Here is a 14,379-nt window from a genome sequence, read left to right as displayed (position 1 = left end):
AGGTTCCCTGATGTTTTGGGGTTGCTTTGCTGCCTTTGGCACTGGACTGCTTGACCGTGTGCATGGCATTATGAAGTCTGAAGACTACCAACAAATTTTGCACCATAATGTAGGGCCCATTGTGAGAAAGCTGGGTCTCCCTCAGAGGTCATGGGTCTTCCAGCAGGACAATGACCCAAAACACACTTTAAAAAGCACTAGAAAATGGTTTGATAGAAAGCACTGGAGACTTCTAAGGTGGCCAGCAATGAGTCCAGACCTGAATCCCATAGAACACCTGTGGAGAGATCTAAAAATGGCAGTTTGGAGAAGGCACCCTTCAAATATCAGGGACCTGGAGCAGTTTGCCAAAGAAGAATGGTCTAAAATTCCAGCAGAGCATTGTAAGAAACTCATTGATGGTTACCGGAAGCGGTTGGTCGCAGTTATTTTGGCTAAAGGTTGTGCAACCAAGTATTAGGCTGAGGGTGCCAATACTTTTGTCTGGCCCATTTTTGGAGTTTTGTGTGAAATTATCAATGTTTTGCTTTTTGCTTCATTCTCTTTTGTGTTTTTTCATTTAAGACAAATTAAATGAAGATAATACCAAAGAATTTGTGATTGCAATCATTTTCAGGAAGAAAATGAGTATTATCTGACAGAATTGCAGGGGTGTCAATACTTTTGGCCATGACTGTAAGAAATGTAGCACACCCATAAATATTCATGCATAGTCTTCCACCAATATACCTTCTTCTAGCAGGTCTGTGATGTCCGCTTGGTATCTGTTACCCACACGTATTTCTCCTTTATCGGCTAGAAGTGTTTTCTGCTGGGGATCATACACCAAGGAGTAAAAGAAGAAATCCTAGAAGCAGAAAAAAAAAAAAGGAATGAGCATGGGGGGGAAAAAAAAAAAAAGCAAAAAAAAAAAAAAAAAGCAAAACACAGGTTTGTTGCAGTTGCCAGTCTCAGGAGGTGCAATAAATGGCTTGGCACATAGAGCATGGCAGATGTGGTTTACATACAGGGAATTTCTGTGCCAAGACTAAGCATAATGGCACGGCTAGGTACACATTATACAAAGAAACACCATAAGCAGTCATTAAAAAAGCATTCAGAATCGACTAGCTGCCCCATACACGAAAAATACATACATATATATATACACACACACACTCTGTATGTTTAGTGAATCTATACTGAATGCTACTGTGAAAAAGAGTTAGGCTACTTTCACACTAGCGTTTTCTTCAATACGTCGCAATGCGTCGTTTATGGGGAAAAACGCATCCTGCAAAGTTGTCTGCAGGATGCGTTTTTGCCCCATAGACTAACATTGGCGACGCATTGCGACGCATTGACACACGTCGCAACAGTCGTGCGACGGTTGCGCCGTGTTGTGGCGGACCGCCGGGAGCAAAAAAAGTTACATGTGACGTTTTTTGCTGCCGACGGTCCGCCATTTCCGACCGCGCATGCGCAGCCGGAACTCCGCCCCCACCTCCCCGCACCTCACAATGGGGCAGCGGATGCGCTGGAAAAATGCATCCGCTGCCCCCGTTGTGCGGCGCATTCACTGCTAGCGTCGGTACGTCGGCCCGACGCACTGCGACGGGCCGAGTCCGACGCTATTGTGAAAATAGCCTTAGTGGGGTGTGAAAAAAATATTTACAAAAATTAAAAAAAGTGTTCAAAGTTTTTTTTTTTTTAATCAATTAGCAAAATGAATAAACTACAGAGAAATCTAAATCCCATCACTATTTGGTGCGGCCGCCCTTTTCCTTCTTCTAGGTACTTGTCACTCGCACACAGTTTTTGAATGAAATTAGCAGGACGTTGTTCCAGATATCTTGGAGAACGGACCATAGATCTGTGGATGTCACTTGTACAAATCCTTCTGTCTCGTCATGTTATCGCAGACAGACTGGATGACGTTGAGATCAGGGCTTCGAAGGCCATGTCATCACTTCCAGGACTCCTTGTTCTTCTTTAAGGTGAAGACTGTTCTTAAGGCCGTTGGCTGGATGTTTGGGAACATGGTCCGGCTGCAGAATAAATTTGAAGCCAATCAGCCGCCTACCTGATGGTATTTCATGATGGAAAAGTATCTGCCTGTATTTTCTGAGCATTGTTGACACCAAAAATGGGCATTATTGAGGACTGCAGACACATTAGTCGGCCAAGGAGACATCTTGCTTACTTCACTTCAAAACAACGGGCAGAAACCAGTGGAATCCTTCCAGGAAGTGATGATCCGGCCCCCACAGAGCCCTGATCTCCACATCATCTAATCTGTCTGGGATCACACGAACAGAAGGATTTGTGCAAGGTACATCCTCAGATCTGTGGTTAGTTCTCCAAGATGCTTGAGGCCACTGGCGGACACAGGCAGAAAAGGCCCCCCCCCCCGACCTCTTTGGCTTCTGTGCAACTAAGTTGCACCAATTATATATCCACTCCTGTTTGAAACAACCTCTCTTCCTTCAAAAATTGTGTGCAAGTGTATCTAGAAGAACTGATTATTTTTGCAAGGCAACGGGCGGCCACACCAAATAATGTTGTGAGTTAGATTTCTATTTTGTTCATTCACTTTGTATTTTGTTAATTGATAAAAATAAACCATTAACACTATTTTAAGGCATTCTTACTTCACTTTTTTTTCACAACTGCCCAAGACCTTTGCATAGCACTGTATGTTTTATATAACTAATATACACACATAAAATAACACAAAATATGTAAAAATGTATTAATAAAAAAAACTCAAAAACACTGACTTTTTTTTATTTAAACTTTGTTCTCCCGTTTTTTTGTTTTTTTGGAAGGAGTGACAAATTGAGATTAAATGCAGTACCAAGAAAGAACAGGTTTCTGCATGTGTTTTTAAAGTTTTATGTCCTGGAATTAAAAAAGAAAATCCTTTCTTTTCTTTGATAATTTATCATTCTTAGTTGGACCAGACCAGTTTGTCACAAACTGTATTTAAAGAGTCAGACAGAGACCGGTCTAGAGAGAAAAATTAACCCGTGACAGTGTGGATGGGGGGAGAAAAGTGTTAGCTTTTTGTATTATTATTTTAAACGTTGAAGTTATCTGTATACAATTTTGAATTAACTTGTCTTTATGATATATGTATTAATTTATTTAACTTTTTCCCCGTGTGTAAAGGAAACTGGGATTCCACGAGCTATATAAAAACAGGATTACTGTGGGATAAGCATTGCCTAGAGAGGGTTTCCTATGGTGGCCCGATGTCACAGCATCCACATCCACTGTCTGACGTATACTTCTATAGAGTATTGCCCGACAGCAGTAGTGTGCACACAGGTATATAAAACACTTGATACAATCTATACTCTAACACAGTAATAACATGTAGTAGAAATATACTGACATCACCAACCTCTCTTTCCAAGTAAGATTTCAAGGACTCAGTTTCATTTAACAAAGTAACGCTGCATTTTCCCCTAAAAAAAATAAAAATAAATAAATATTATAGAAAAATAAAACTTTCTTTTTTAAACACATGACTAAAAATCTGTAACATCGGGGCATGAAGTAGATGATTGATAGGTTAATATTACACATGAACTAAAATTACAGTTGTGAGTTTTGAGCGGCGGTTTTAGAAAGCACTCCTCCCATCAAAATTTTTATCCTCCTAATATATTGCAATCATCATATTATACAGCATTGTGGACTAACAATTGCTAATTTTGTCTTTCTACCCAGATAATGCTTCTATTTTCTCTGCTCAATGTAGAAACAGGAAGTCTCTAGTCCCTGCATTAATCATTCCCCTTTTCACCTCCTGACCCCGCTGCTCCCTCCTTCCCCTGCCAGGTACTTTTGCAGTGAATCATGACTTGTATAGAAAAAATTGACCTCCTGTTACTATATAGAGCTTTAAAGGATTCAGTTAGTCAGTTATTAATCACATGATATCAGAGACCTAATGGAAAAGCAAAGAAATAACTGGGTAGAAAGGTAAGATGAGCAATTGTAAGTACACAGTGCTATAGAATATGATGATTGCAAATGCATGGCGAGTGGTCTTGAGATTGTAAGGCCCCCTGACGAAGGCTCAGCTAAAACGCGCATCGGGGTGGGCACGTGTCCACTCAGGGACTGAATCGCGCTGCTCCACTGATCTGCTCAGGTATTTATATTACATCTTTACCTAGCTGTACATTGTTTTCTGCACATTTGTATTCAGCAGGCAATCTTTGGGACTCCTTAGTCTATATGGGATGATACAATCACAATGGGCATGTATTAACATTACACATATTGTGATCCTATTGATTAATGCCCTATAAGTACAGCCTGCACCAATACTCTATAGTAGGTGATAAATTATAATCTCATAGGCCACACAGGATGTTTCTACTGTTATCTAGCAGATCCTCTATGATATTCACAGTGTGATGTATTCCTTGATTAGGATATTCTGGGAGCAGTATACCGATTCAATGTTGGACATGTGCCCCTTTTACAATATATGCATTTTGTCTGTCCCCCTGTTCCCTTATACTCTATGATTTTTTAATAACTGTTTCTAATTTACTTCTATTGGGATATTGATCGTTCTTCCATTGTGTTCTGCTGGCAATTCAGCGATCCATCCCTTCTTAGTAAGTCCTATATCATGCATGTTATATTCTATCCTAGTTATTACTACATCATGTATTAAAACATGCATCTTTTATCTACAAATTATTTATGCCATTATAAATGAACATAATGAGTTTAAAGAGTTTTACAGAATTGCAAAGCGTCGCTGTCCGTTTTTTCGACGGACACAAAAACCGTTGCCATGTCCGTTGTTCCCGGCCGCAGGAAAAACTATTTTCGACGGATGAAATGTGAGGCCATCCGACGCAGTCCGTCGCTAATACAAGTCTATGAGAAAAAACGGACCCGGCGGCAACTTTTGCCAGATCAGTTTTTCTTTCAAAATTCGCCGGATTGTGACTGATGGCAAAAAACTGATGTGTGAAAGAGGCCTTAGGCTGGGTTCACATTGTGTTATGGCAGTCCGTTAGACGGACTGCAATACACCGTGGCATAACGAGGTGCAACGCAGTCCGTTAACGCTGCCATTAACCCCTATTATCGGGCGCATCGCCAAAGCATGCCATAATCGGCATGCGCTAGCGATGTGCCGTCATTCAGTGACGGAGCCTCAGACGCGGGCTGCAGCGTCTGAGGCTCCGTCACCGCTAGCACAGATGAATCATCTGCGCTAGAGGTATAGCATAACGCTATGGCGTGTATGCTATAGCGTTAACGCAGCCCGTCAACCCTATGTGTTGAACGGGCTGCTTTAACGCAGTGTGAACCTGGCCTTAGGAAGGAGAAACCAAGAAAGACAAGATTTATCCATCTTGATACTATACATGAGTCTCAGGATGGTGCTTTGTAAGTGGAGTGGGCATGCACTGGCATGGGAGTGTTTGAGCAGTGGGAGAGACACAGCTCTGTCTCATGGGAAATGTAGCCAAAAGCCACAGAGGGAGAGCTGGCAGGTAGGTTAGGGTGTAAGCAATATCAGACACCAGATGCCTGTAGGGGCTGAAGCAGAGTTAAAAAAAGGAAAATAAAGATAACAGGAGAGTTTGGTGACTCATTACAGACAAATGTGTTTTGTTTTCTCTCTGTGGGGAAAAAATGCTTCTGCCAGGGAAAGAGGTGAAACCAAAGGAGGTAGAAGAGGCCCACAATCACTTCTGTCTTGTCTTGCAGCCCACTTAGAGCTCAATGAGTGCTGTGTAGTAAATAGTGATGGCAGCAATGGCAAGGATGCTGCATCTTAGCTCTGCCAGTAAAAAAGAAAAATTAACACACTAAGGCTATGTGCACACGTTCAGGTTTTTTCACGTTTTTTTTTGCGGTTTTTCACGGTAAAAACGCTATAAAAACTCATTAAAAACACATACATTATGCATTCTATCATTTAGAATGCATTGTGCATGTTATGTGCACATGGATGCGTTTTTTTCCACGAAAAAAACGCACCGCGGTAAAAAAAAATGAGCATGTTCATTATTTTTACGGATTTTCTGCGTTTTTCCCGCAATTCTATGCATTTGGGGAAAAACGCACAAAAAACGCGTCAAAAACGCGTCAAAATCGCGGTAAAATCGCATGCGGATTTCTGGCAGAAATGTCCGGTTTTTGTCAGGAAAATTTCTGCAAGAAATCCTGACGTGTGCACGTACCCTAAAGGTATTGTCAAGTAAATACAGTTAGGTCCATATATATTTGGACAGAGACAAAAAATTTTCTAATATTAAACCCAGGAGTTTATTAAAGCAAAGAAGTGGAATATTCTTGAATGGCCAAGTCAGTCACCTGATCTCAACCCAATTGAGCATTTCACTTGTTAAAGACTAAACTTCAGACAGAAAGGCCCACGAACAAACAGCAACCGAAAACCACCGCAGTGAAGGCCTGGCAGAGCACCAAAAAGGAGGAAACAGCATCTGGTGATGTCCATGAGTTCAAGACTTCAGGCAGTCATTGCCAACAAAGGGTTTTCAACCAAGTACTAAAAATGAACATTTTATTTAAAATTACTTTTGGTCCCTTTAAAAACAGGGTGGCACATGTTAAGGAGCTGAAACTCCTAATCCCTTCATCCAATTTTAATGTGGATACCCTCAAATGAAAGCTGAAAGTCTGAACTTCAACTGCATCTGAATTGTTTTGTTTAAAATTCATTGTGGTAATGTCTATAACCAAAATTAGAAAATGTTGTCTGTCCAAATATATATGGACCTAACTGTAAATGGCCATTACTCACCTTATGTGTGTAGCTGGTAAAGACTCAAGCTGTCTAGATAGGAACAGCTCTCTGTGCCGTAATTGATGCTTTGATTTTTCAGGTAAATCCACCATTTCGGGATTTTCCATTTCTTCTTCCATTTCTCCTAGAAAAAAAAAATGTCACCTTTGTGATAAGGCTACTACCGCCCTATTAACACACACAAGGTCTTAGCTGGAGGAAGCTCAATACTTAGGGCATTCTTTCACATCAACTTTGATCAATTCCGACACTCTACTCCGTCATAGGATCGTAACAACGAAATGGTCAACACTCCCAGGTCTGACTGACCCAGACAGCATCTGATAGACCACAGGGAGGTTCAAAAGGATTCTTGATGATTACGGTTAGACCCATTGTGGTGGGATCGCCTGACCACAAAGTGGGTATTAGGACCTTCTGAATTCTTCCCCTTTGAAGCTGGGATATACTGAACTCTAAATATCACCTACTCCCCTTTCTCCGATGAAAACAATCTCGTATACGGTCGAGTTGAGCATGCATGTGTATGGCGCAGAAGTCGCGATAGCTGTCAGCCAAATAAGGCTTCTGCCAAAAGCTAGGGCCGGCTTCACACGTCTGTAATGCCGATTATGGGCCGTACGTGGTTCTCTTGACACGAACTCAACAGTCTTTTACATATGCCTTTAAATTAGACAGGATAAAGTAAAAAATCATGTCTAATTTGGTAATTAAAGTTCTGGCCTTCATGGAGAGGAAGGCTGAAGATTGGTTCTCCACTGTCTCACTATTTTGACTGCTGTGTGAGACTTCCCGCTTGTGAGCTGGGAGATATCATTGTGTGGGGAGAGACTGGGAGTATTCCTGATGCTATGGATAACTTAAAATTTAGTTATGTAAGAAGAGATTCAAGATGGATTTCTGTGTGTTACAGAGCAGCAGGGATAAGCCTGGAGGAAGCCGCAGCAGCGGTAAACCTGTACTTACTTGCATGCTTGTCTGCTAAAGAAATTAGGGTGCTGGATATATCTCGCCTTCTGTAGAAGCATACAACCTTTGCTTCGACATTTCCATTTGCAGTCTGCAGAGCAAAAAATCCAATCAGATCCAAGAAATTTACATATGGTAGAAATTATACTTTTTTGAAAAATACAAAAAAGGTGTTGTGAGGTCAGTATACTCCACAATGCAAATCAATCCTGCATGTAATAGCACCCTGGTAAGGATTGCAATACTCTGCAGAAAATCAAGAGGTGGACGGTCTCATAGGTACTGAGCGCAGCGCTTGCAAAGCTCTTTTCCATAGGGTCTGCAAGCATGGCACTGAAGGTGGCTGGATTGTATGATGTAGCCCATTTCAGTGCTCCTGCAATGCTGTAGAATCACAGCGGTTTCTGCTCACATCTGTACTACATAGTAACATAGTTATTAAGGTTGAAGGAAGACTTTAAGTCCATCTAGTTCAACCCATAGCTTAACCCGACATGCCCTAATATGTTGATCCAGAGGAAGGCAAAAAAAACCCATGTGGCAAAGAGTAAGCTCCACACTGGGGAAAACATTCCTTCCCGACTCCACATACGGCAATCAGACTAGTTCCCTGGATCAACACCCTAACAAGAAATCTAGTATATATACCCTGTAACATTATACATTTCAAGAAAGGCATCCAGTCCCCTCTTAAATTTAAGTAATGAATCACTCATTACAATATCATACGGCAGTGAGTTCCATAGTCTCACTGCTCTTACAGTAAAGAATCAGCGTCTGTTATTATGCTTAAACCTTCTTTCCTCCAGACGTAGAGGATGCCACCTTGTCCCGGTCTCAGGGCTATGATTAAATCCTTTCTGCCATTGGACGTAATATTCCGTCCATGTGGGGTGGGCCTTAATTCCCAAGGACGGAATATTACGTCCAGCGCGATCGGCCGCGCTCACGGGGGGAGCGCCGCCGATCGCGGCCGGGTGTCAGCTGCTTATCGCAGCTGACATCCGGCACTATGTGCCAGGAGCGGTCACGGACCGCCCCCGGCACATTAACCCCCGGCACACCGCGATCAAAGATGATCGCGATGTGCCGGCGGTGCAGGGAAGCATCGCGCAGGGAGGGGGCTCCCTGCGTGCTTCCCTGAGACCCCCGCAGCAACGCGATGTGATCGCGTTGCTCCGGGGGTCTCCTACCTCCCTCCCTGCAGTAAGTCCCGGATCCAAGATGGCCGCGGATCCGGGTCCTGCAGGGAGGGAGGTGGCTTACCAAGTGCCTGCTCAGAGCAGGCACTTGGTAACGCTGCAGCACTCTCAGACAGATCGGTGATCTGTCAGAGTGCTGTGCAAACTGGCAGATCACCGATCTGTATTGTCCCCCCCCCCTGGGACAAAGTAAAAAAGTTAAAAAAAAAAAATTTCCAAGTGTGTAAAAAAAAAAAAAAAAAACCTAAATAATGGAAAAAAATATATATATTATTCCCATAAATACATTTCTTTATCTAAATAAAAAAAAAAACAATAATAGTACACATATTTAGTATCGCCGCGTCCGTAACGACCCGACCTATAAAACTGGCCCACTAGTTAACCCCTTCAGTAAACACCGTAAGAAAAAAAAAAAAAACGAGGCAAAAAACAACGCTTTATTATCATACCGCCAAACAAAAAGTGGAATAACACGCGATCAAAAAGACGGATATAAATAACCATGGTACCGCTGAAAGCGTCATCTTGTCCCGCAAAAAATGAGCCGCCATACAGCATCAGCAAAAAAATAAAAAAGTTATAGTCCTCAGAATAAAGCGATGCAAAAATAATTATTTTTTTCTATAAAATAGTTTTTATCGTATAATAGCGCCAAAACATAAAAAAAATGATATAAATGAGGTGTCGCTGTAATCGTACTGACCCGAAGAATAAAGCCGCTTTATCAATTTTACCAAACGCGGAACGGTATAAACGCTTCCCCCAAAAGAAATTCATGAATAGCTGGTTTTTGGTCATTCTGCCTCACAAAAATCGGAATAAAAAGCGATCAAAAAATGTCACGTGCCCGAAAATGTTACCAATAAAAACGTCAACTCGTCCCGCAAAAAACAAGACCTCAAATGACTCTGTGGACTCAAATATGGAAAAATTATAGCTCTCAAAATGTGGTAACGCAAAAAATATTTTTTGCAATAAAAAGCGTCTTTCAGTGTGTGACGGCTGCCAATCATAAAAATCCGCTAAAAAACCCGCTATAAAAGTAAATGAAAAAAATGTATTTATTTCCATTTTCCCATTAGGGTTAGGGCTAGGGTTAGGGTAGGACTAGGGTTAGGGCTAGGGTTAGGGCTAGGGTTAGGGATAGGGCTAGGGTTAGGGATAGGGCTAGGGATAGGGTTGGGACTAGGGATAGGGCTAGGGTTGGGGCTAGGGTTAGGGCTAGGGTTAGGGTTAAGGCTACAGTTAGGGTTGGGGCTAAAGTTAGGGTTAGGGTTTGGATTACATTTACGGTTGGGAATAGGGTTGGGATTAGGGTTAGGGGTGTGTCTGGGTTAGAGGTGTGGTTAGGGTTACCGTTGGGATTAGGGTTAGGGGTGTGTTTGGATTAGGGTTTCAGTTATAATTGGGGGGTTTCCACTGTTTAGGCACATCAGGGGGATCTCCAAACGCGACATGGCGAACGATCTCAATTCCATCCAATTCTGCATTGAAAAAGTAAAACAGTGCTCCTTCCCTTCCAAGCTCTCCCGTGTGCCCGAACAGGAGTTTACCCCAACATATGGGGTATCAGCGTACTCAGGACAAATTGGGCAACAACTTTTGGGGTCCAATTTCTCCTGTTACCCTTGGGAAAATACAAAACTGGGGGCTAAAAAATAATTTTTGTGGGAAAAAAAAAGATTTTTTATTTTCACGGCTCTGCGTTATAAACTGTAGTGAAACACTTGGGGGCTCAAAGTTCTCACAACACATCTAGATAAGTTCGTGGGGGGGTCTAGTTTCCAATATGGGGTCACTTGTGGGGGTTTCTACTGTTTAGGTATATTAGGGGCTCTGCAAACGCAATGTGACGCCTGCAGACCATTCCATCTAAGTCTGCATTCCAAATGGCGCTCCTTCCCTTCCGAGCCCTCCCATGCGCCCAAACGCTGGTTCCCCCCCACATATGGGGTATCAACGCACTCAGGACAAATTGGACAACAACTTTTGGGGTCCAATTTCTCCTTTTACCCTCGAGAAAATACAAAACTGGGGGCTTAAAAAATAATTTTGAGGGGAATTTTTTTTTTTTTTTTTCACGGCTCTGCGTTATAAACTGTAGTGAAATACTTGGGGGCTCAAAGTTCTCACAACACATCTAGATAAGTTCCTTGGGGGGTCTAGTTTCCAATATGGGGTCACTTGTGGGGGGTTTCTACTGTTTAGGTACATTAGGGGCTCTGCAAACACAATGTGACGCCTGCAGACCATTCCATCTAAGTCTGTATTCCAAATGGCGCTCCTTCCCTTCCGAGCTCTCCCATGCGCCCAAACAAAGGGGTATCAGAGTACTCAGGACAAATTGTGCCACAACTTTTGTGGTCCAATTTCTTCTCTTACCATTGGGAAAATAAAAAATTGGGGGCGAAAAGATAATTTTTGTGAAAAAAAAATGATTTTTTATTTTTACGGTTCTGCATTATAAACTTCTGTGAAGCACTTGGTGGGTCAAAGTGCTCACCACACCTCTAGATAAGTTCCTTAGGGGGTCTACTTTCCAAAATGGTGTCACTTGTGGGGGGTTTCAATGTTTAGGCACATCAGTGGCTCTCCAAACGCAACATGGCGTCCCATCTTAATTCCTGTCAATTTTGCATTGAAAGGTCAAACGGCGCTCCTTCCCTTCCGAGCTCTCCCATGCGCCCAAACAATGGTTTACCCCCACATATGGGGTATCAGAGTACTCAGGACAAATTGTGCCACAACGTTTGGGTTCCATTTTCTCCTGTATCCCTTGGTAAAATAAAACAAATTGGAGCTGAAGTAAATTTTTTGTGAAAAAAAGTTAAAATGTTCATTTTTATTTAAACATTCCAAAAATTCCTGTGAAGCACCTGAAGGGTTAATAAACTTCTTGAATGTGGTTGTGAGCACCTTGAGGGGTGCAGTTTTTAGAATGGTGTCACACTTGGGTATTTTCTATCATATAGACCCCTCAAAATGACTTCAAATGAGATGTGGTCCCTAAAATAAAATGGTGTTGTAAAAATGAGAAATTGCTGGTCAACTTTTAACCCTTATAACTCCCTAACAAAAAAAAATTTTGGTTCCAAAATTGTGCTGATGTAAAGTCGACATGTGGGAAATATTACTTATTAAGTATTTTGTGTGACATATCTCTGTGATTTAATTGCATAAAAATTCAAAGTTGGAAAATTGCGAAATTTTCAAAATTTTCGCCAAATTTCCATTTTTTTCACAAATAAACGCAGGTAATATCAAAGAAATTTTACCACTATCATGAAGTACAATATGTCACGAGAAAACAATGTCAGAATCACCGGGATCCGTTGAAGCGTTCCAGAGTTATAACCTCATAAAAGGACAGTGGTCAGAATTGTAAAAATTGGCCCGGTCCATAACGTGCAAACCACCCTTGGGGGTAAAGGGGTTAAAATAATCATCAGAAAGGTCTTTGTACTGTCCCCTCATATATTTAGATACATTAACATAAGATCACTCCTCAGCCTTCGTTTTTCCAAACTAAATAGCCCCAAGTGTAATAACCTATCTTGGTATTGCAGACCCCCCAGTCCTCTAATAACCTTGGTCACTCTTCTCTGCACCCGCTCTAGTTCAGCTATGTCTTTCTTATACACCGGAGACCAGCACTGTGCACAGTATTCTAAGTGTAGTCGAACTAGTGACTTGTATAGAGGTAAAATACCGGATTACTTACCGGTAATGCTCTTTTATAGAGCCCACGACAGCACCCACTAGAGAGAGGGGATCCGCCCCTAGGAACAGGAAACCTAGAGAGATAAAAGGGGCGGCCCACCCTCGCTCCTCAGTTGTTTTACAGAGAATAGGAGGAACCGCCGCCAGGTTTTAGTTAACAGGTTCAGGTATATACATATATATATACATATTTACAACCTCATACTACATCTTTCTAATATTTACACCTCACCAAAAAAGCACCATGTGCGACTATATACAGAAAAGGGAGGGATGTGAACGGGTGCTGTCGTGGGCTCTATAAAAGAGCATTACCGGTAAGTAATCCGGTATTTTCTATTCGCCACGACAGCACCCACTAGAGAGAATTACAGAGACTATAGACTGGGTGGGTTTACTGAGTCAAGGACCGATACACCAAAGGTTAGGTCAGAAGCAGAGGATAGATCTAATCTATAATGCTTATAGAAGGTGTTAGGTGAAGACCAAGTTGCAGCCTTACATATAAGGTCTATTGGTACATTCGCCCTTTCTGCCCAGGAAGTCGACAAGGCTCTTGTAGAGTGCGCTCCTACATGCATTGGAGGATCTTTTCCTCCCACTTTATACGCCAAGACTATGGCCTCTCTGATCCAGCGAGATAATGTATTCTTTGTCACTCTGGCACCCTTGGTTTTACCCTGGAAAGACACAAAGAGAGCCCTACTCTTCCTCCAGTCCCTAGTTCTCTCTAAATAGGCTAAGACAGTCCTTTTAACATCTAGGGTGTGAAGTCTATCTTCTTCTGGAGTTGAGTGGTTCTCATAAAAGGTAGGTAACAAGATCTCTTGGGATCTATGAAAGGTAGAGGCCACCTTAGGGAGATAACAAGGATCTGTTTTCAAAAGTATCCCATCTGATGTTACCACAAAAAAGGGAGGATCTATAGATAATGCATGAAGATCACTTACTCTTCTAGCAGAAACTAATGCCACTAATAATACGGTTTTTAAAGAAATATTTTTTAGTGAGGCTGCATGGAGAGGCTCAAAAGGTGGTTGAGTCAATGCATTTAGGACTATCGATAGATCCCACTGAGGAACCCTAGGTATGCTAATTGGTCTCGATCTCTCACAGGCAGCTATAAACCGGGATATCCATTTATTACCTGCTACGTCAAAATTAAAAAGAGCTCCTAAGGCTGACACCTGAACTTTCAGAGTGCTTACGGAAAGACCTAATTCCAGACCTTTTTGTAGAAATTCCAATATTGGAAATATAGGAATTTCAGCGGAAAGTTGTGTAGTATGAAATTGAAGGAATTTCCTCCAAATTCTAACATAAATCCTGGTAGTTGAAGGTTTTCTGCTTTTCATCAGAGTATCTATTAACCCACTAGAAAACCCCCTGAGATTTAGTAACCGCCTTTCAAACTCCATGCAGTTAAATTCATGCCCTTTGCCTGAGGATGAAGGAATGGACCCTGAGAGAGCAAGTCCTTGGACTGAGGCAGAATCCACGGGTCCGACACTGACATCGCCCTCAGCCATGAGAACCATGGCCTTTTGGGCCAGAACGGGGCTATTAATAGAACTTTTGCTCCTTCTTCCCTTATTTTCCTTATTACCAAAGGCAGTAGATTCCATGGAGGAAAAGCATATGCCAGGTCGAAAGTCCATGGTACTTGGAGGGCATCGAGAATGTCCAGCTCGTCCT

The 14,379-nt window shown here is 42.0% G+C and overlaps 1 protein-coding gene across 14 annotated transcripts in view; it reads right to left on the bottom strand.

Annotated features, from left to right (window-relative positions):
- MTA1 (metastasis associated 1) overlaps positions 1 to 14,379 on the bottom strand; it is a 168,355-nt gene that overhangs the window by 97,310 nt on the left and 56,666 nt on the right. For 7 of the 14 annotated variants that reach the window (XM_069729127.1, XM_069729189.1, XM_069729100.1 and 4 more), the window contains exons 3-6: positions 7,757 to 7,850; positions 6,788 to 6,914; positions 3,377 to 3,449; positions 730 to 847 (exon numbers count right to left, since the gene is read on the bottom strand). In XM_069729127.1, the coding sequence (XP_069585228.1) occupies positions 730 to 847; positions 3,377 to 3,449; positions 6,788 to 6,914; positions 7,757 to 7,850 (412 nt within the window). Of the gene's footprint in view, positions 1 to 729; positions 848 to 3,376; positions 3,450 to 6,787; positions 6,915 to 7,756; positions 7,851 to 12,685; positions 12,824 to 14,379 lie in introns of those variants that run through there. The other 7 variants (XM_069729208.1, XM_069729198.1, XM_069729118.1 and 4 more) reach the window with 2 other exon arrangements.

This window comes from Ranitomeya imitator, chromosome 1 (assembly GCF_032444005.1).
Source record: "Ranitomeya imitator isolate aRanImi1 chromosome 1, aRanImi1.pri, whole genome shotgun sequence".
Classification (NCBI taxonomy): Eukaryota; Metazoa; Chordata; class Amphibia; order Anura; family Dendrobatidae; genus Ranitomeya; species Ranitomeya imitator.
The sequence above is the reverse complement of the archived record's forward strand: the minus strand, read 5'-3'. Positions and strand labels throughout refer to the sequence as shown.